Source organism: Arctopsyche grandis, chromosome 6 (genome assembly GCF_051622035.1).
Source record: "Arctopsyche grandis isolate Sample6627 chromosome 6, ASM5162203v2, whole genome shotgun sequence".
NCBI classification, from domain to species: Eukaryota; Metazoa; Arthropoda; class Insecta; order Trichoptera; family Hydropsychidae; genus Arctopsyche; species Arctopsyche grandis.
The window spans coordinates 5547479-5570253 of record NC_135360.1 but is presented as its reverse complement, the minus strand read 5'-3'; the positions used below and the strand labels follow the sequence as shown (position 1 = coordinate 5570253).

The 22775-nt window shown below is 35.0% G+C and overlaps 5 protein-coding genes across 6 annotated transcripts in view; 4 read left to right on the top strand and 1 right to left on the bottom strand.

Moving 5' to 3' along the window:
* The window catches only part of LOC143913042 (uncharacterized), a 253269-nt gene that overhangs the window by 97483 nt on the left and 133011 nt on the right, over positions 1-22775 (top strand). The gene's annotated exons all lie outside the window — the stretch shown is intronic.
* Positions 1-22775, bottom strand: part of LOC143912989 (dipeptidyl peptidase 9) — a 557546-nt gene that overhangs the window by 441118 nt on the left and 93653 nt on the right. The gene's annotated exons all lie outside the window — the stretch shown is intronic.
* Positions 1-22775, top strand: part of LOC143913038 (uncharacterized) — a 139747-nt gene that overhangs the window by 104738 nt on the left and 12234 nt on the right. The gene's annotated exons all lie outside the window — the stretch shown is intronic.
* LOC143913030 (uncharacterized) lies at positions 3510-4951 on the top strand. Its single transcript, XM_077432536.1, has 2 exons — positions 3510-3710; positions 3774-4951. Exons 1-2 carry the CDS (start codon positions 3612-3614, stop codon positions 4800-4802), a joined length of 1128 nt encoding a protein of 375 aa, XP_077288662.1. The 5' UTR covers positions 3510-3611; the 3' UTR covers positions 4803-4951.
* LOC143912536 (proto-oncogene DBL-like) lies at positions 7884-17724 on the top strand. Its single transcript, XM_077431821.1, has 7 exons — positions 7884-8224; positions 9378-9627; positions 9841-9930; positions 10001-10276; positions 10357-10497; positions 10579-10791; positions 17291-17724. The coding sequence occupies exons 1-7, from the start codon at positions 7884-7886 to the stop codon at positions 17309-17311; spliced, it is 1332 nt and encodes a 443-aa protein (XP_077287947.1). The 3' UTR covers positions 17312-17724.

Genomic DNA, 22775 nt, shown 5'->3' with positions numbered 1-22775 from the left:
TTCATACCAGATATTCCAAACCAAACATAGGCGAGCCGGAATGGATCTATACAAATGGTTTCGAACTGTGAGCACATCTGGCCAACAACGAAATATCAATTCTAGACTAGACTAGAATTACATATATTCTTCTTCTTCATGTGCCATGTCCTCCTAGAACGTCGGCAACTAGAAGTCCCATTCTTATTTTGTCCATTGTTGCTCGGAATAGTGCTCGGGTGCTGAGGCCGTACAGCTGCCGAAGATTATTTAGCCATGATGTTTTCCGCCTGCCTCGACTGCGTTGGCCTACGAATTTCCCCTGGATTATTAGGCGCAGGAGATCGTATTTTACGTTCCGCATCACATGGCCGGAGTACTCCAATTTATGCCTTTTCACACTTTTGAGCACTTCGACATGTTTTCCCATCAGGGCAAGCACCTCGGCATTGGTACGACGCGCCATCCATGAGATTCTCAGCATCCTTCTGTATGTCCACATCTCAAATGCCTCTAGTTTCTTGCATGTGGCATCCGTCAGGGTTCATGCCTCTGTCCCATACAGAAGGATGTTGAAAACGTAGCATCGTAGAAGTCTCAGTCGGAGTGCTATACTGAGATCACGTGTGGTTAGGACTTTTTTCAATTTCAAGAATGTAGCTCTTGCTTGCTCCACTCTAACGCGAATTTCCTTTCCACTTTCACACGTTTCACCCAGATAGCACCCAAGATATCTAAAACCATCCACTCTCTCCACCACGCTGTTATTGATCTGTAAATGAGAGCTGACCGTATTGACCGTTACAAATTTAAACTCATGAATTGTAAAAATACAGTCTTGAATATTCTTTAAACTTTAAACAAACAAACATTCTACCCGTCCAGGCTGCTATTATGTGGTAGGAAAATGAGACAACCATTAATCGTACAGATAGCGGCATTTCTCTTTTCTTTTAAAAGAGATTGTTTCTTTAACTTTATCTATGCAGTATTTGATATCAAAAGATTTTTACTGAAGAATATTAAATAAAGTGTCTGTCAGCGCAAAAGTATCGTTGAAAATTTCCAATGGAAAAGAAATGTCGAAATATTAAAACACGTTTACAAAGCCATTGGCAGCCATAAAGGATTGGAATCCCAATTATCTGGATTATCAATAATATTATTTAAAAATGTGACGAGTTCAAGATTATTTTCATAAACTGTGTTAACAATTCTGGAGTTGTAATTCCACCTTGTGTTAGAAACATGGAAACCGTTTTTAACTTCGGATCCAATCAATGCGTTCATGCGCTTAGTGGAATGTGCAAAAAATGATGGAAAGCCATTCAGTATTTTGGAAAATATTTTACACTAGCTGTATTACTATCAATCTATGTAACTTAATAAACTGTAAATTTTCCAAATAAATAAATAAATTACCCAGCTTCGCTCAGTGTTTGTAATATAAACCGCTTAAACATGACTAATCTAATAGTAAACATTTTATTAAATTTATTTGAATAGTTTTATTTTATATAAATTTATTTGAATACTCATTTGTTTTTTTTATTAAATTGACTGTTACAAACAAACAAGCATATATATTAAGTCTCTTTCGAAATTACATGTATACCAAAATTTGGTGGCTGCGCGTGGGGACTTCGAATCCTTTGAATCGAAAAAAATCGAATCTGCGCATATGAATCGAAAAAAATAATAATTCGAATGTGTTGTTCCCACCCAACCAACCAATGTTACATACAAAGTCTCTTTCCAAATTATATATTAGGTTACAAAAAAATTACAGAATGAGATAGTACATTTAGTCGATGTGCCTAGCAATTAATGAAAATTGCATTGGGGCACTTCATTTTCACAAGCGACTGCAAACCATTAAAGTGACCGGAAAATGTTGCTGCCCCATCATATCCTTGAGCTACAAGTTTATATGCACATTGAAATTCTTCAAGTACATACATTAAAGACATGTTCACATAAACCTGAAGCTGAACGATTTTTGCTCACATCTGAAAGCCGAGATCTTTCTTGAATGTCTCATTCTTTTACATATCGAAATACGGTAGAAAACTGAGACAGACTTGCAATATCAGTTGTTTCGTCAAACATTATTGTTATATATTGGGCATCTTTTATTTATTTTCTGATTTTAAAACGATGGGAGGGCTGTCAATAGATAAAAAATATGATTTTAAAGCAGGAAAAACTTCTAACACTCATTTTTGGGGCTGAAAATTAAAGCATACAATTCTAACCAACAACAATAGATTATATAAAACAGCGGTTTCCAAACTTTATGCTACTACGCCTCCCTAAAAAAAAATTTTTTTTTCCGCGCCCCCCTTCATTTTATTTTTTAATAGATATAATAATATAGACACGTTTTAAATCATAAACTTTTATTTAAAAATAATGAACACTACAATAGACAGAATTATAAAAAGGTTTTGCTATAACATAAATTTATACGAACACGTATATTTATTTTTATATTAAATTACTTATTAAACTACATCTAACACATCAAAATTTAATGCGAAGGATGTTTTTGTTTATTGGCACAAAGTTTATCAAATCTTGGGGGCAATATGGAGAGTGCCACTCGTAATTCCTTTTCGACTATTAACCTGACTCGATATTTGGTTTTCATTGCAGCTAGTGCCGAAAAGCCCGTTTCGCATAAATAAGACGTTCCAAACGGTAGAAGCATTTGCATTGCTTTGCAATACAAAGATTCATACTCTACACTAAGATTCATCCAAAATTTAATTATGGTTTCATTTTGAAACTTTCGTTTTAGTGAGCTATCGCTTTTTCTTTTTCGATGGTTGTCAGCTCGAATTCGTCTTCTTCATTGTAGATAGTTAAATGGAATGGAGGTCTTTGAAATAATTGGAAAAATGCAGCACTAAACCATCTATGTGGTCAATAAAAACATTTTAACTTGCTTCAATATTGGCTGTGGACCAGAAATCTTTGGAAAATGAAAACATATCTAACTCATTCTTTTGTAAATTTGATTTCATAACTTCAACTTTTTAATGAAAGCTTTTACTTTGTCTTTTTGAAAAAGTGGATGTATTTGTGATCTATTTAAACCGCTCAATTTTCCAAAAATTTCAACTTAATAGGCAAGTTTAACAATAAAATATTTCGTTCGACCATAAATTCTTCATGTTGGTTTTCTTCGAGAAAGGTTGCTAATTAAATGTGTATATAAAAATGAAAGAAAAATAAACATTCATGCATTGAATTTTTACTGTTAAGCTACGATATGAAGTTTTATTTATTTGTAGACATTATGGTATGAAAATTATTTTTTTATTAAAAAGTTTTGGCGCCTCCCCTGGCAATTGTCCGCGCCTCCCCAGGGAGGCGCGCCTCCCAGTTTGGAAACCGCTGATATAAAATATTGATACATAAAGAAAAAATTTTCCTTCACGTGGTTTTCGAAGGGGAAAGATTGACAGAATTACAGAATGATAATGCGAATGACTTATCAGTAGTGGGAAAGTACTCGTGTGTATTGCATTTGAAGAAAGCGTCATTAGAATAGCATTCGGCGAATAGTATTCGAACAATTTACCGGTGAATAGTAGTATTCTGTTTTGACAGCAGACTTTGCCAACGTGATGGAGTGCAGACTTTGTCTTTGTTCTGCTCCGACTGTCTCCATCCACGACAATCCTCATCCACTGGCGCAGCTCATACGAACCTGTTGTCGGCTGCTGGTTAGTAACTTTAACCTATTACCTTCCAAATTAATTATTCATTACTGTCCCTATCATTTGCAGGTTACGAGAGGTGACGGGTTGCCAGATGCGATATGCCTTTCGTGTATCAACACTCTGGAATTGCTCAGCAGTTTTCGAAACGATTGTCTTCAAAGCAACGAAACGTCGAAGCTGACGTTGAATGAGTGTTTGAATGTGAAGACGGAAGAAGTTTTACTGGAAGATTTAATATGGGAGGATGAATCAGATGTTGATTCGTTACCAAATATTTGTAACGACGAAGCGAATGACTTAAAATCTAGTACCTTAAAAAAAAGCGTCTCTGAGGAAACTCACCTTGGGGTTAAATCACACAAACGTGACGTTCATTTAAACGTTGGTACAAACATGAGATCCTGCACGGTAGAAAAGCCATACAAATGTGACATTTGTTTAAAATCATTTGATCAAAAATATCCTCTTATTGTACACATGAGATCTCACACGGGAGAAAAGCCATACAAATGTAATATTTGTTCAAAATCATTTGCTGCAAAAAGTTCTCTTGGTGTACACATGAAATTGCACATGGGAGAAAAGCTGTACAAATGTGATATTTGTTTAAGATCATTTATTCAAAATGTTCAACTTGTAGCCCACATGAGATCTCACACTGGGGAAAAGCCATACAAATGTAACATTTGTTTAAAATCATTTACACAAGGTAGTAATCTTCATACACACATGAGATCTCACATTGGAGGAAAGCAACACAAATGTAACATTTGTTCAAAATTATTTGCTTGTAAACGTAATCTTGATAACCACGTGAGAACTCACACGGGGGAAAAGCCATACAAGTGTAATTTTTGTTTAAAATTATTTGCTGTAAAAAGTGCTCTTAGTATACACGTGAAATCGCACATGGGGGAAAAACCATACAAATGTTACGTTTGTATAAAATCATTTTCTTGTAAACGTAATCGTGATAACCACGTGAGAGCTCACACGGGGGAAAAGCCATTCAAATGTAATATTTGTTTAAAATCATTTGCTGTAAAAAGTTTTCTTAATTCACACGTGAAATTGCATATGCGGGAAAAGCCATAAAAATGTAACGTTTGTTTGGTATACGCCTGAAATCATTGCTTGGTATACGCCTGAAATTATTCCAAAATTTATATTTATTCATAGCAGATGTGTATTTTTACATACATACAAACACTAGCTTTATTACCCGGCTTTGCCCGGGGTGTATAAAAAAAAAAATTGAAAAATAAATAATAAAAAAAAAAACATTTAAAAAAAATATATATATATATAAATATATTTATTTATTTTATTAGGAGCGGCGCCCTCGACAGGGGCCCCATGGGGGCCGCGTCCCCTCTGGCGGGGCCCCATAGGGGCTGTGCCCCCGGTGGGGCCCCATCTGGCTGCGCCCCCTGCGCAAAAAAAATAAATAAATCGAACGTGTTTTTCCCACCCAAACATCGACGAAGCCAACCAACGACCACCCAAACCACGCATGGCACATACATACATACAAACATTAGTGTTTTATACGTAAGATTAGTGTTTTATATGTAAGATATAGATAATGAATTTAACGATTGGAATGTTAAGTTATTTGGAATCCTTCAAAAAAACTATAAAAATATAACGCTATTCGTATAATTCCGTAAACAAATCTATATTACATACCGTGGCGGATTATCGAACAGCAAAATTGGCGCTTATCTGTGGCCTCTAAATTTAAGGGGCCTCCAAATCGTTCTGAGAAAAATTATAATTCGGAAATTTCTATGCATTTTTCCATAAAATATTGGAGTTTGTACCGAAAAGCAGCCATGTAGAAGAACTGAGGAGCAGCACCCTGAAAGGAATGAGTATCAACCTCTTGAAAGGGCCGAAAAACAGCCCTGTAGAAGAACTGATGAGCAGCTCTCTGAAAGGAACGAAGACCAACCACTGGAAAGGTTCAAAAAGCAGCCCTGAAAATCATAAATATAAAGACACTACACGGAAAAAAAGAAAATTGCAATGTGGAGAGATATGCGATGAAGTTAATTTTAGTCAAAACGAAAACTTTATAATAAATATTCATAACATTATCTGCGATGCATTAATTTCAGAAGTATCAAGAAGGAGCTCAATTTATGATAGTTTCAGGGACGTCATTTCAGCTTTTGCTAAGGTGTGGCAGGCAAAAATTGGTCAAATTGATTTTTTTTTATATCAGAATAAAAATGGAAAATATTCTTTGCACATGTTACACCGAATCCGTGAAATTGTCTATGACACGCATTCGGCAAGAGAATTGCCGAATGCGTGAAAAATGCAAGCACGTTGCCCAGTTCACGGATTCGGCCAACTCTTTGCCGAATGCGTGAACTGGACAGCGTGTAATATTATAACCATGTGTCAAAGTGACAGCTGAATGAGGATGTTTAATTTACATATTATTATGTATAATATGACTACATACATACATATGTTTCGATCATCTCATATGACTTATATATAAATTAATGCTATTTTTATACATTTTGATCAATATTTTAACAGTCGGAATTTTATACCTTTTGAAGAATCAGTATTATATTATAAATATTTAATTTCATTACACATGTCCCAGAACATAGCTCTCGGCTACACCGACCAGACCAAATGTATAAAAATGTGAACGACTAAGAAATCACCGGGTGTGAAACGCTTAATCTAACTGCATATATTCATAGATCCATAGTATCTCATTAATCATTAAATCCACACTATTCCTAAATTTAGGGGGGGCTAGTGCCCCCCCATACTCCCCCCCCCCAAATGACGTCCCTGAAAAAATTGCACGTGTTTAATGCACGTGCAGATTAATAGTGGGAATACCATCGTTGACTTTCACTTAAAGTAAATCTTCTTACGATTCGGTTCCGTTAATTCTACGAAAGGAAGTCATAAACAAATTACCGTTTCAGTTTTAAATAAAATGAGGTGGACCTTTCTAACAATTCGCTCCACAGGTCGATCAATTTCTAAGAATTTTACCCAAAGAATACCATTTAACAAAACAAAATATAACCTTTTTTTACATAGCTTTATTGCAGCGATTCTATTTCTGGCCTAGTTTATGCTACTCAAAAGTAACATAACATAACAATCATATTATTTCATTAATCTTTAAATTCTTATTGTTCTCTAAATTCACACTATTCCAAAACTAAGACATGGCAGCTGCCATGGCATGCCCCCCCCCCCCCCCCAAATGACGTCACTGGATAGTTTACCTAAAGATTTTCAATTGTTTTTTTAATTTTGAAATAAGTCAAATGTTTTGAAAGAATAAGTTAAGAATAATAACGAATGTGTTGAAAGAATAATTTCAAAATATAACAATGATATTGACACATATCAAAAGCGAAAATATTACGAATCCTGTCGATAATTATAAATTATTAATTGTTTCAACGTTTCCAAATGTTGAAACAATTTTAAGAATATTCCTAACGCTTCCTATAGTACATATAAGCAATGCAAGTGGCGAACGTTCGTTTTCAGTTTTAAAACGACTTAAAAATAGTTTAAGGAATTCGTTAAATCAAAACAATTTAAATAATTTATCGATGATGTTTATTGAAAGTTATGGGGTGCATTTATTACACTGTGATAACATAATAGATAAATTTTCGGCATCAAAAGCTCGAAAAGTTCCCATTTAAAATGTTTTCCTTTTTCTCTTGATTGTTTGTATAAGTTTGTAAATACATAGATGTTTGTTTATATAATTTTTTGTTTGTATAAGTTTGTAAATAGATTTATATTATGTAATAAACAATTGTAAATACAAAATAACACACGTTTTTTATAATGTACATACCTACAATTCACAATTGAAAGTCACTTTATGATTAGTGGGGGGGGGGGGGGGGGGGCTCTAAATTACGTCGCGCCTGTGGCCTCCGAAACACTTAATCCGCCACTGATTACATCAAAACTATCACAATACTATATTGATTGATTAGTTCAAGGCTTAATTTATTTCCAGAGCACATATCTAATAGATAATGTAGGTATGCAATCGGGTATATATATAATAGATTGGTTGGTCACGGTTGGTTGTTGAAATTGAGTTGTCGTTTTGCGAGCACTTCGTCACCTGTGATTAATTATTATTAGTAGTCATCATCAACAATCATGAGCCAGTATCACATACAGAAGCCGTTAAATCAGCAGCAACAAAATGTGAACCAACCTACAGCCCAAGTGAAATCAGAGGGCAGTCGGCCCTCAAACACAAACGAGAGACAGTCGAATGCTGCGAAAGAAGTATGTCCCCAGGGACTTGTATCCAGGCTTAGGGCAAAACTCGAAGAAGACTCGAAGATGCATAAAAACTACAAATCTAGCAGCCCATTAAACCGTATTCCCGCAGAGTCGTCCTCGATTAAGTCAGGGGACGAAACAAAACGCAGAGAGCAGACAAACCAGTCCACAAATCAGGAAAATTTATTGGAATCCGGGTGCGAGGAAAAACGGTAAATTAATCTAGATTTCAGATCAATCAGAAGACAATGTAACAGGATATATTGCAAAATCAACGGACATAGACTCACAAGGGTATCGGAAATTAGGGATTTGGGAGTCTTTTTAAACTCTGATCTATCCTTTAGTAAACATATTGACAATGTTGTAGCTCGAGCGTCGAAGGCCCTCGGGTTCGTCATCCGGTCCTCCAAATGCTTTACTTCTATTAAATCATACAAAATACTATATTGTGCATACGTAAGAAGTATTCTTGAGTTTGCATCCCAAGTTTGGAACCCAGAGTACTCTGGTGCAAGAGATAGATTGGAGCGCATCCAGAAGAGATTCTTGAGGTACTTCAGTAGCCGTTTTGGATTATCCTATACTTCCTATGAAGATGCTTGTAGGTGTCAGCATCTACTTCCACTTGTCAAAAGAAGGGAGATAGCTGACATCTCAACAATTTTGAACATCCTTAACGGCTCGATCGACTGTCCTCAATTATTGAGCAGACTATCATTGCGTGTGCCAAATAGAATGACTACATAGATGTAATGAGCTCCTTTACATACCTAATACTTTTTCTAATTATGGAAGAAGCTCATTCATCTGGCGTGCAAGCTCCACCGTCAACACACTAATTTTAACAATTTCTATGTTTGACTTATTTACTATGAATGCTATACAAGCTAGAGTGATTATTGCAAATTTGTTTTTTGATGATTAATTTTATTGAAAATTTACGATTGTGATTATGAATTTTTATTTTGATGTATTTATTTTGTCTTTTTGTTTTTTGTTATATATTATATTATTTTTATTATTTCATAATTTTTATCATATTATTATTCTTATTATTTTGATATTTTTATTATAATGTTATTTCTATTTTTTTTCTTTTTGTTTTCTCTAACTATCTTACTCTATTATCATTTTTGTTTCTTATTTTAAATGTTTGAGCTTTTCTTTTTTTTTACCTATATGTGAAAATTATTAATGGTTCACTTAATATAATTATTTTTTTTTACTATCAATCTATGTAACTTAATAAACTGTAAATTTTCCAAATAAATAAATAAAATAGTCATTATATTTTAATGAAATATCTACATATGTACGTGTGTATGTAGTTATTATATAACATTGAATATAAAATGCTTACAGAATATGGAATGCAGCAATTGAGGAATTGATTGACAATGAAGTGAAATATTTAGAAAGGTTGGAATTAGTCGTCGAAAAATATATACCACTAATGGAAAGGACACCGCAAGAAAATCTACCATCGTCGAATTTTACAAAAAAAAAAATATTCTGCAATATAGAAGAAATTTATAAGTTTCACAAAAATGAGATATTTCCCGCTTTGCAGCAAAAAACTGATTTCAAACAACTCGCCAATATATTTGAAAAGGTGAGTTAAAATTAAAACTGTGATAGCTTCGGTTTTCGTAACTTGAGAGTTATGGAAGAAATCTAAAAGATAAGATAAAAAATTTATTTTGTGAAGTTTGTAATAAATTTGCAAGTTGAGTCAATGATAGTGTAGAGAGATTAATTAAGACTAATTTTTAAGCTTAATTTTGTTTTCGGAAAGTTATTCTAAATTTTTGCTTTTAATTTTCAGGAACAATTTTCTACAATGTATTGTGAATATATTGTGAATGTAAATAAAAATGTTAATTGGAAAAAGATTGAAATTGATATCTTTTCTGAGGTAGGTTTGTTGTTTGCTAATTTCATATTTTAATATCTTCGTATAATGTATTACTATATTGTTTTTTAAGCCCATGAAAAGAATATTAAATCATAGTTTGGATTTGAATGGGTATTTACTGGATCCACAACAAAGGTTGGGCAAATATTCAATTATAATGAAAAATATCATTAAATCCTACGAAGCGTACGCCAAAAAGAAGCAAAGCTGCACAATTAATTTCGCGACAGAAAAAATCAACGATGATGAAATTTTGAAGTCCTTTAAAGACACAGAGGATGCAATCAAAATTGTGCTGTCCCTGGTCGACAATAGTATCCTAATATCCAACATTAAGTATACCTTGGTATATTTTAAAAGATTCAAAAACTTCTTTCAACATAACTGATACCTTTATTTATTTGTCAATGATTTTATTTTCAACAGTTCAATCTAATGCTACAGGGTCAACTGTTAGTGCATCATGAATTTAATGTGACGCAAAATAAAAAGAGTCGATTAATGTATTGTTTCTTATTCGAAAAGATGTTTGTTTTCACAGTCAAAGTTAAACATGTAAATGAACATGTAAGTTAAACATGTTAATCAGTTCATTATTTTCAGTACTATTTTTAATTTGATTTTATGATTATTTTATTCGAATTTCAGTCAGAGAATGGCGACAGTTACTCATACAAAGACTATATACCAATGGATAAACTCTGTTATTTGCCATGTCCAGAAAAAAAAGGACGTAAATTTAACATTTTCAACTTGAATGAACATTGCAAAAACTTTTATTTAGAATCCGATGTAACTACATGTAATGCATGGGTTGAGAAAATAGCGTCGTTATTGCAGAAAGATGCTGAGATTGAAAAGGTATAATTCATCGTTCTAGAAACCTTTCCAATAGCTACTAAATATTCATGTAGCTTCTTTATAATGTAAAGATGTCGAACTTTAACGCTATGTCGAGAGTATTCTTTATATTGGGAATTATCTGAGGACTTAATTTTATAATAAAATTGGTCACGAAAAAACCTAAGCTTAAAGTTGCAAATAGGTATGTATATAACTTATTCATAAAGAATTTTTTTTGTCTTGGTTTTTTTTTCATTTTTGATTTTTAAATGCTTTTTATTATTACTAAATTATGTTCACAATACATCTTATATCTATTTTAATAGCTATTGATCTACTGATCATTTTCTATTTTACAATTTTAAATTAATTTTGTTAGTAATCATAGTATTATATTATTATAATGTTAATATGTACAGCGTAATAGGAAAAAAACCTATTTACAATTCTTAAAAATGCTCATAATACATCTAATACATAATATTAATTAAAGACTCTCTAGTCGATGTCGATGACCTAAAGCAGATTGTGTTTAGGTAATCTGTGTTTATACCTGAAGGGTATAGACATTTTGTCGTAATCACCGAGACTCTTCACAAGTGTGTTAGTATGGTTATTAGTGATTCTGTCATATAATCTACTGGTTAGTTTGTTAGTAATGTCTGTAACTAACGGAATATTATTTATGACATGCAGTTTTTTTAAGTTAGTATATATGGGTGTATTATAAATTATTTTTAGGGATTTATTTTGTATTATTTGGAGTTTAGAAAGGTTAGTATTTGAGGCGTTATTCCACACAGGTGAAGCATAGGTTTAATAATGGTAATATGAATTTTATTTTATTTTGAGTTGATTAAGAACTATGGCGATTAAATATTGGGTATATTGAGGATAAACCCCGCATCGCCTTGCATTTCGCTGCCTCAATGTGAGGTGCCCATTTCATTATTTTATCGAACGTTACTCCTAAATATTTTATTATTGACTGCCATTTCAACTTTCTCCAGAGGGGATTTTCAGATCTGAACTTGCCTTATGCTTTCTAGCACTAAAGAATATAGCGTCTGTTTTGGTTTGATTAATTTGAATTTTCCACTAAGTGAAGCGTTCCGTCATTGTTTTAATTGCAAATTCAAGGTTTTTACGAATAGTGTCTGGTTTTTTGCTACTTGTGAAGCAAGTTGTATCATCTGCATAAAGGTCTATGTTACAGTTTTTTGGAATAGGTATGTCATTTATATATATGGAGAATAAGAGTGGGCCACGCAAGCTTCCCTGCGGAACGCCAGCTGCGATTATTTTTGGAGACGATAATTCATTATTTACGCTAACCACTAGTTTTCTATGAGTTAGGTACGATTTGATGATGAGAATTAGGTAGTTTGGTATTTTGTTAATAAGGAGCTTATGAATGAGTTCATCGTGCTAAACCGTGTTGAAAGCCTTTTCTATGTCGAGACATACCATTCCGGTACTTCTCTTCATATTAAAGTTCTTCGTCACGTGTTCAGTTAGTCTTGTTAGTTGTTGGGTCGTGGAATGTCCAGAGCGAAATCAAAATTGTTCATTTATTAATTTCTTATTTACGACTTTGAGTAAACGAGTGTAGATTATTTTTTGCTAGAATTTTTGAAAGCGTGCAAAGTAAGCTAATGGTCGATAATTGGCCGGGTTTTTTGGGCTTTTGTCGGGCTTAGGTATGGGAATTACGTTGGCTGTTTTCCAGTATACTGAGAAATACCCGGTGAATAATCATGCGTTGAATATTTTAGATAATGAGTCTAGGGCTTTAAATGGAAGTTGTTTGATTATGATATTATCTATTGAATCTCGCCCAGGTGCCTTTTTATTTTTAAATTACGTATTATATTTTGGATTTCACACGGATGCACCATTTTTATATTTTTAGTAGTTAGTAGGAGTTTTTGTGATGATTTCAATGGACCAGTTGACTTTATTATGCGTTGGTATGTGATTGTAATGTTGTGTGAGTGTGTGATGTTTTTGGAAAGATTTTGATGATAATTCTGCTTTGTCGCAATCATGCGTCACTGTGATTCCTCCATCGTCTAGTGGAGGAATCGAATTTGTTGTCCTGCGAATCGCTTTAGCTAACTTCCATAGAGAGCCATCAACTGAGCTTAATTTTCTAATTAGTCTTGGTTTGAAAATTAATATATGTATATAGGATCCGGATGTGAAGGATTCCAAGCGAAACGCACAGATTAAGTGTCAGACTATTTATTGTAACATGTCTTCGGGCTTGCTCTCCAACAAGTGACCATAACAGCACGCATCCGGTCTCTCCCATGCATACCACACACACACTTTATCCCTAGCAGTTTGACCAACCATACATACGGCTCGGCTCGTTAAAAATCATTTCTACATTCGGTCATTCCTGACTGTCATTCGCCCTCGGATGACATTCTTCGTCTTTTATATTTTTACAGCATTTCATCTCACATTCTTTTACATTTCATCTTCCACTCTATACAATGTATCATCTTACATTCTTTTAAAACATTTCCTCTATCATCCTCAACAATGTTTAATCTTCCATTTCATAAAATCATCTTATATTCTTCTGAACATGCTTTCAATTGTCACAATTACAATTTACATCACAATGATAATCATCATCACAATTACATTTCAATACACTTATACATCAATCATTTTACAATTTACATAACAATTACAATTATAACAAATTAATCGTTACACATTTCACTAAAAATCAATTTTTACATTTCAACACAATCTAATCTATAATTTGGAAAGAGACTTTGTATGTAAATATCCTTGGTCGTCGTCGTCGTCCGTAGATCGGTGACGTCATCGAACACGTGATTCGATTTTTTTTTTTCGATCCATGGGCGCCGATTTGTTTTTTTCGTTTCAATGGATTCACCCCCGCGGGGGCGCAGCCCCATGGGGCTCAAAAGGGGGCGCAGCTTTATGGGGCACAGCCTTATGGGGCGCAACCTTATGGGGCGCAGCCTTATGGGGCGCTGTCTTATGGGGCGCAGCCTTATGGGGCGCCGCCTTATGGGGCGCAGCCTTATGGGGCGCCGCCTTATGGGGCGCCGCCTTATGGAGCTAAGCCACATGGGGCCCCGAAGGGGGCGCAAGGGGGCGCAGATCATGATCATGCAACTGATCATGGGGGCGAAACCCTTGACGGCATTTAATCATGGGGGCGCGGAGGGGCGAAGCCCTAATAGGCATTAACTAAGGGGGGCGAAGCCCTAGGCGGCATTTAATCATGAGAGTGCGGAGGGGCGAAGCCCCAAAAGGCATTAGTTAAGGGGGGCGAAGCCCTAAACGGCAATTAATCTTGGGGGCGCGGGGGGCGAAGCCCTAAAAGGCATTAACTAGGGGGGGCGAAGCCCTAGACGGCATTTAATCATGGGGGTGCGGAGGGGCGAAGCCCTAAAAGGCATTAACTAAGGGGGGCGAAGCCCTAAACGGCAATTAATCTTGGGGGCGCGGGGGGCGAAGCCCTAAAAGGCATTAACTAAGGGGGGCGAAGCCCTAGACGGCATTTAATCATGGGGGTGCGGAGGGGCGAAGCCCTAAAAGGCATTAACTAAGGGGGGCGAAGCCCTAAACGGCAATTAATCTTGGGGGCGCGGGGGGCGAAGCCCTAAAAGGCATTAACTAAGGGGGGCGAAGCCCTAGACGGCTTTGAATCATGGGGGCGCGGAGGGGCGAAGCCCTAAAAGGCATTAGCTAAGGGGGGCGAAGCCCTAAACGGCAATTAATCTTGGGGGCGCGGGGGGCGAAGCCCTAAAAGGCATTAGCTAAAGCCCTAAAAGGCAACTGATCATGGGGGCGAAGCCCTAAACGGCAATTGCTCATGGGGCGTGGAGGGGCGAAGCCCTAGAAGGCAAAGGCTCAGGGGGGTGCCGAGGGCGAAGCCCTAGAAGGCAAAAAAAAAAATTTTTTTTTTTGATTTTTTTAAAATTTTTTTTTGATTTTTTTTTTATTTTTTTTTTATTTTTTTTTTATTTATTTTTTAATTTTTTTTTATTTTTTTTTTAATTTTAAAATTTTTTTTTTTTTATTTAAATGTTTACTATTAGCTTAGTCATGTTTAAGCGGTTTATATTATAAACACTGAGCGAAGCCGGGTAATACAGCTAGTTATCTTATATTCTTCTAAGCATGTAACCAAATTAAAACATTATTCAATATACAAAGCACTTCCCAAAAAATACTAGAATAAGCAATAAAACATTACACCTTTCAATCATCAAATTACAAGTAAGGCTTAACTAAAACCCCTCCAGGTATTTCACTTATTCTCTAATTCACTAACGCACACTTCACTTCCATCGGTACAACTTAAATACTATCCAATGCCCGCGGCGATTCTCCTTGACCGTCCGATGAACCTGCCGTCACCCCACAGATTTCCTGCTAGTAATTTACCATAAATGAAGTCAACACATATTGGTTCTGGCTCACTGATACATCCAATAAGTCTTTTCTCAATCCATGGTCCTATTTTCTTTTCCATTGAAGTAACATCAATCCGACTACGACCGAGCTTGAAAGTGAATATAGTGTCCTTCGGTGTTGAAATTTTGACTGGGTCCCTTAAACCTTCTTGTGATTTAGCCATATCTTTCTCTTTGTCTTTATGTTTCTCCTTTTCTTTATTCTCATCTTCAGAATTCTTCAAATGACTATAATCCTTAGATCCTTTTCTAAATTGATCATTGGGTGGTTCATCTGTATTTGAAGACGGTATGTCTCCGTAGTCCCAAAGTCTTCTTCTTTGCAATCCATCACCGTCCATACTTCCATCAGCCAGGTTCACACCTCCATCAGCCATGTTCGCATCGTCCTGTTCATTATTGGAAACAATGAGTTCTCTTTGAGCAGACATCTCTCGTGAAGCCCGTTGCTGCAAAGGTCTTTTGTGACATTTAAATTGTCTTTTACATGCCTGTTGCCACACTTCCTTACGATCCCTCATCTCTTGCTCTTTTTTTCTCCTCGGCAGACTCCGTTCTAAGTTAACCTCCATCAAAACACACGGTTTATTAACAAATTTCACTTTGTTGCCGTCAATGCACATAAGAACGGGTTCTGTGATGGGGCTACCCAACAGGGCGGCACCCGGGATACTGACTTCTTTTCTTATTTCTTCTTGTATTGTCAAGACAGTCTTTGTTTTGGTGCTGTTACATTGAGCTGATATGTGCCCAAACTCGTTACAATTGAAACAACGAGTTTCTCTCTTCTTAAACCTACAGTCGGCTGCTAAATGACCCCGTCCACCGCAATTGTAGCATTGTTAACTCTGTCTTTCTCGGTTTTCACGGTTTCTCACGGGCCCCGTCACCCTGGGTTCGTCGTCCTCTCTAATTTTCTCGCACTGCGTAACTCGCGTCTTCAGGTCCTTGATAGATCCAGCCCCGCTCAGCATCATTTTTTCACACTTATCAAACCCAAGTCCACCAATTATATATGCGATAATCGCTTCCTCCTCAATAAAGCTACACTTGGCTGCGATCCCTTTCATCCTGTAGATATAGCTTAAGCTATCTTCCGATCTTCCCCTTTTCTCCAATCTTAGCTCCCTGTGCACGTCCGCACTATTCACCTGATGACCAAACTCTCCGGTCAACCTTTTCTTCAGTATCGCCCACGTGGTTATGCCCGTTTCTGAGTCTAGGTAATTCTTGGCAGTCCCCTCACACAGCATTCGCCCATACACCAACTGTTGTGTCACCGTCCAGCCGAGGATTTGCGCGTTTTCTTCGAGGCGCTCAATCCACAATGCAATAGGGCTATTTCTGCCGTTATATTTCGGCAGACCGAAGCCAACCTCCAGATCTCGGAAATTGAACTGTGGTATCTCCCTCGTCGTCGTTGCCACTGGCGTCGTCTTTCTCGTCGTGGATATCATCATCGTAGCGTGGCGTGACGTCTTCGGCGTCGTCTTTATGTTCGTAGCTGTCATCGCGCGTCCTAACCTCAACTGTCACAACTCCACGTCGTCGTCTGACCGCTCCTGGCTGTCACTGGAATGTCTTCGGGCATCCCGGGCGAAGCCCCCAAATATAGGATCCGGATGTGAAGGATTCCAAGCGAAACGCGCAGAGATTAAGTGTCAGACTATTTATTGTAACATGTCTTCGGGCTTGCTCTCCAACAAGTGACCATAACAGCACGCATCCGGTCTCTCCCATGCATACCACACACACATTTTATCCCTAGCAGTTTGACCAACCATACATACGGCTCGGCTCGTTTAAAAATCATTTCTACATGTATTGTTTCTAGTTAAATTTTTAAGTGTAACATTGAATATTTTTAACCATTTGGCTTATAATTTTGACAATTATTATAATTAACTCCATAATTCATTATTATGGTACATCGTTGTAAACTTTTGTTTGTGGGCTAAGCAATAATGTTTGAAAAGCGCTAACTTTTTGTGAAAGCAATTCATGTTGTATGTATGTAAGTAATTCATAGAAAATTTAAACATTTTCAGAAAAAGTTTGCTGCTAAATGAAACGCAGCAAACCCAAAAAGCCAGAAAAATCAGGATATAAATCAGATTAGGGATTTAATTTGACATAATGAATTTCAATCCCGAAAAATGTGTTTTTTTTTTCTGTTGGTATGAATTTTATAACTATGGATATTAATAATTAAGTTTAATTGAAAATATGTTTTTTTAAATAATTTGATTGTAATTACAATATATTTTTCAATATTTCCAAGAAATGTTAGTAATATTATTGAAAAACAAAAATACGCTTCATTTTTGGGTATTCTATGCGAAAAAATAATTTGTTTAATTTATTTGTGTAATTAATTTAATTGGTGAATGGAAAGTAAATGTTATATTATCCCATCGTTAATAGCCTTAAGAAATAAAAATATACATAAATTTGTAATTATTATTTCAATAAATGTTTTAGCAAGATGATTTGGTTTCACTGTCAATGCATATCCTACAACAATATGTATATATGTACATACATATGTATGTCTTTAAAATATTTGTGTAGTTAGTTGAAAAGTTATTTTTTACGCAAATGTGGCTATATATTATAGTGGCAAAAGTACATACATACATACATATGTATGTACATATGTAACGTGCATAATTTACGTATTAAGTCAATCAATGGAAAATTTCCGTTTTATTAATATAATAAACAAATAACATTACAGTACTTGTTTTTCAACGAGATTTTAACCTAGTAAAGAAGATAAAGATAGTCAGTATAATTTTTTAAGTTCTTATCTGTTATCTGCAACGTGGATTTAAACTGATCATCTATCCTGCCTTTATAGTCTTTAGGGAACTTTAATTATTTATAAAACTGTTGTACTCGATGAAACATCATCGAATGGGTGTTGGCATATTAAGTTATTAAATAAAAAATCAATAAAATAAATGTGTCGGTCCTGTGTTCAATCCACACGCGGTTGAATTTTTTTCAAATACCTTTTGAATATATTTTATTTATATTTAATTGTTTAATATGAAAAAAAAGGTAAAAACTACCTGCATATTAACAGTATAAAACACCAATAGAAAAATTAATTAATTAAATAAATTTTCAATAGATGGCGCTAAATTCTGAGAGACTTTCCTAGAGAAAACATTGGTAGCAAACAGTATATACAAGTATTTATCTTTTGTTATTATATTTGTATATTATATTGGTACATTTGGTTGGCAGTGGTTTAGCTATTATAGTACGGCGAGCGTTATCGCAGATACATAGACATACAGACACACATAATAGCGATATTATACATATATAATATGATATAGTTATGTATTATATATGGATGTTTTGTTTGAAAGTCGCACTTTTAACAGTAGTAGCGTAGATATGTATATTTGGATATGAATATGTTCAAAAGTAACATTTAATACTGAGAAATTTTGTACTGACTGATGAGTAACTTTAGTAATGACTTCATACCAAACATTTATATGAGATAATATACATACGCCATCGTCTTCATCAACTCAGTTACTGTTAGGAGTTTACAATGAGTTGCCGACCAACATATACATATGTATATACTATATACATACATACAGTGGCGGACTGACCATACAATGGCCGATGGCATGTGGGCCCCACTATCCGTTAGAAAATATGGGCCCTCAGTAAAATTAAATAACTTTTTAACCAATTCACGTGTGTAAAAATTTATAGGATTTTGCACTTTGGGACATAGAGTTTGGGTATTTCAACAAAACAAATTTCTTACGATATACATAAACAACTAATACCTGCTTTAACAGCCCAAGGATCGGCTAACTTTTTTTATTAGGCTCGAAATGTAAGTTTCAACATTTGCGTGGGCCCTTTTACCGGGCCCATTTCCAACCCCAAGATTATGCATATACCAATACCTATGTAACAACTACCCAACTACGCTGGTTAACTGAAATAAAAATGGGAATAAACAAATTTCCGTGAATAATATAAACTGAATTGCTTAAAACAATTTTGATAGAACGATTCATCATCAACCAGCGATTTAAATTTACTTCATACATACTTTTAAAATAACATTTGATTATACTTCGACGATATAGTAAGATTTAAATACACAATTTTAAACAGTTTCTGAATATAAAATCTATTCCTAATCTAGACACATCCATGTATATAGAAACATAGGATAGGGACCCCCTCCCCAAAATCCCGATTTTCAATTAACATTAATTGAAAATATTATGAATTTTTTGTTTTCAGGGACGTAATTTGGGGGGGGCACTCGCCCCCCTAAATTAAGGAATAGTGTTATGGGGGATGAACGAATGAGACGACTGGCATGTTAATGCACGTGTTTTTTTTAAGACAGCTGAAGGCAGAGTGAGGTAGTTAACTTCGAACACAATCGAGTTGGTCCCCACTCGCAGGAAGGTGACCAACGTGACCAAGCCGCCACAGTGTGAATTTAGAAAATATTATGAATTTAATGATTAATGAGATACTATGGATCTATGAATGCTGTGTTTATTTCTTATGTATGTTACTTTTGGGTAACTAATAAAATAATCGCTGCTATGTGCTTTGAAAAAAAAAGGTTTTATTATTTTGAAGCAAGTATATTTTGGTTTTTAGGTGGTTTGCATTTAGGTGGTAAAATTCTTAGAAATTGTTCATCCCATGGAGCGAATCGTTAGAAAGATCCCCTTTACTTTATTTTGTCTCAAAAACAGATGTGTATCGTTTATTTTTCCGAATGTTCGTATATTTTTTGATATAGTGATACATTTTGATGGTCGATTTTTGTTAACCATGTCAAGATTTTTGGAAAAAAATTTGGAAAAAAATCGCTAAACGTTGGTGAATTCTGTACCACTAAGAAAATAAATGGTGGGGGTTAGTAATACATATTTGTGGTTAGTGCAAGTCAACCCAAATTGTTTAAAACACCTACGTATTTTAATTATGGAAAGTACAAAAGCGAGTGCAACTGATTGTCAGTGAACAGAATTTATTGTTATACTAACTGAGCCCGGTATGCGTTGCAATGCTACTGCCACAATGTTCTCGTTCTCGTTCCTGTTCCCATTTGTCGGAAAAACGTAGCGTAGGGGTGGGTGGAGGATCCAAGTAAAAGGCCAAAGTCATCTCACAGCATTTATTGATGATTAAGGAGATACACACACTTGCAGTCCAGAATGGCTTGATATCGCCTAAGTACCGCCTTATAAAGGGTAGATCTCTCAGGACATCTTCGACGTCTAATTTGTTTACCTATTGTTATAGTGGCGTACTCGGATATGTATTCCCACGACATTCAGTCCCACGGTATTGGTCACTTCTGAGAACTCCACGGGAATGCGAACGAGTATCGCTATCGCCGCTAAGTGCAATCATTGTTTAGCCGACAGCACTTAGTCTAGAGATAATCCTCGAAACCAATTATAACGGTCGCAAGGGGTTCAGGGATGCGCCTCGGCTTAATTCGATTGCAACTGCTCGGTGGCTCTTTTTAGTATACGTAACAATATTATAAACTTTTTACTAACCTCTTATACGTTTCACATGGTTTTCGTTTTAGAAGTCATTTTTTATATCTCTTATCTTTTATCCGATCGTTTTCATTCACTTTGCCATATTGCTCATTTTGGTCATCAATATAAGTTAAGGTATTTATTAAGTAATAAAAAAAATTCGAATAAAATCCGACAACCGGAAGAAGAACTTTGGTTTTGTGTAAGTTTCTCTACATTTGCACTCAATTTGTATCGAAAATGCTCTCATAATCGGTATGTGTCAACGTGTATGTATGTTTAATTGTCGAATTTTGTTTTGTGACCTTCTTATATTCCTCAAATACATAGATAAAGTCATGGGTTGGTCACATCCGAATTTTTTAAAATCGATATAACCAAAGCCTTATTTCGGCCAAATACCGGTACTGGTACTTTCAGTATTGCAATCCATTGATGTATAATACACATATTATACATCAATGATTGCAATCCCTAGTTGCTGCGGTTCGTAAGCAAAGCTGCCATCACAAAAAAATGTATGCACTACGCATGTTAACGGGTGACAGCTGACAGCGGTGCTTATATAAATAAACCGTTCACAGAATATATTACAACAGGTAAATACACTTTTACTATACATATGTACTCTGTTAATATTTTTCTTATATAGATATATACTTTTTACCCGAACACTAGAAAAAGTCAAAGATTTGTGGAAACATTGTGTTTCATTTGATACTTACTCTAGAGAACAGCTGGCATTGTTATCATTAACAATCTTTGAGTTTTACTGAACAACATTTCAAATCTATTTTCAAACAAGAAATCGAACGGAAATAAACTAGAAAATATATATCACTCTTTATCTTCCGGCGACAATTCGTCTTAGATTGTAGAAGACAGAGTCTCCACTTGCTGAAGTTGAAAATTATAAAGAAAAAGTAAATGTATATTAATTATTTAAATAATGGGAATAAAAAGTACACAGTAAAATTTTTAAAATTGAAAGAAATAGAGTCTTGAAATTTTTTTAATACACAATAATTATGATAAATATTAATAAACACGAAAACACAGTATTTAATGAATGGTCTGGTATACAAATATTTAAAATATAAAAAAAACTCATGGGGTGGTGATTTATTGGCAGTATTTTCACTATACAATAACCATGAGCGGTGACACATCACTTGCAAAACTTGATTTTAAGTGGCAGTCGTTACATAACAATTCATTCTACAATAACAACATATCAATTCGGAAATCAACGAAAACACAGTATTTAATCAATGGTCTGGTATACAAATATTTAAAATATAAATAAAACTCATGGGGTGGCGATTTATGCAATAGTATTAAAGCTAATCAGTCTTTTCACTACACAATAACCATGAGCGGTGATACATCACTTGCAAAACTTGATTTTACCACAATAACAACAATTCAAAACAACATATCCCAACAATCAACGAAAACACAGACTAAAATGATAAATTGTGAGCAACCCCACGTAAATAATCGAGAACGCTGGAGTTGCTCCTATAATTCTCGACCAACCTCGACAGTCTCTCCGCACAATCTCGATAAACTCTACGTGGGTTGCTGGATTGTATTCCACTTAGTGACTGCTCTATTTGTATTTCATTAAATCTTTGTTCCCTCTTGAGGGCAGAAACAAACTTCCAAAAGGCCCTTGATATATTTTTTTAAATACGAAATTAAATAAGTTTATGCACATATTTGACATAATAAATGTACTAACTTAAAGCTGGTAAGGTTTTGGTCAGAATTTGTAAACCGGAAGTAGTAACAATATTTATTTTAACTCTTTGACCTATTTAACTATTTTTATTCTATTGATATTTAATATGTATAATATTTAGTGATTTTAATTAACAAAAAAAATTGAACAAAATCCGACGACCGGAAGTAGAACTTTTGTCTTGTGTAAGATTCCTTATACATATTTGCGCTCAAATTCTATCGTAAGATG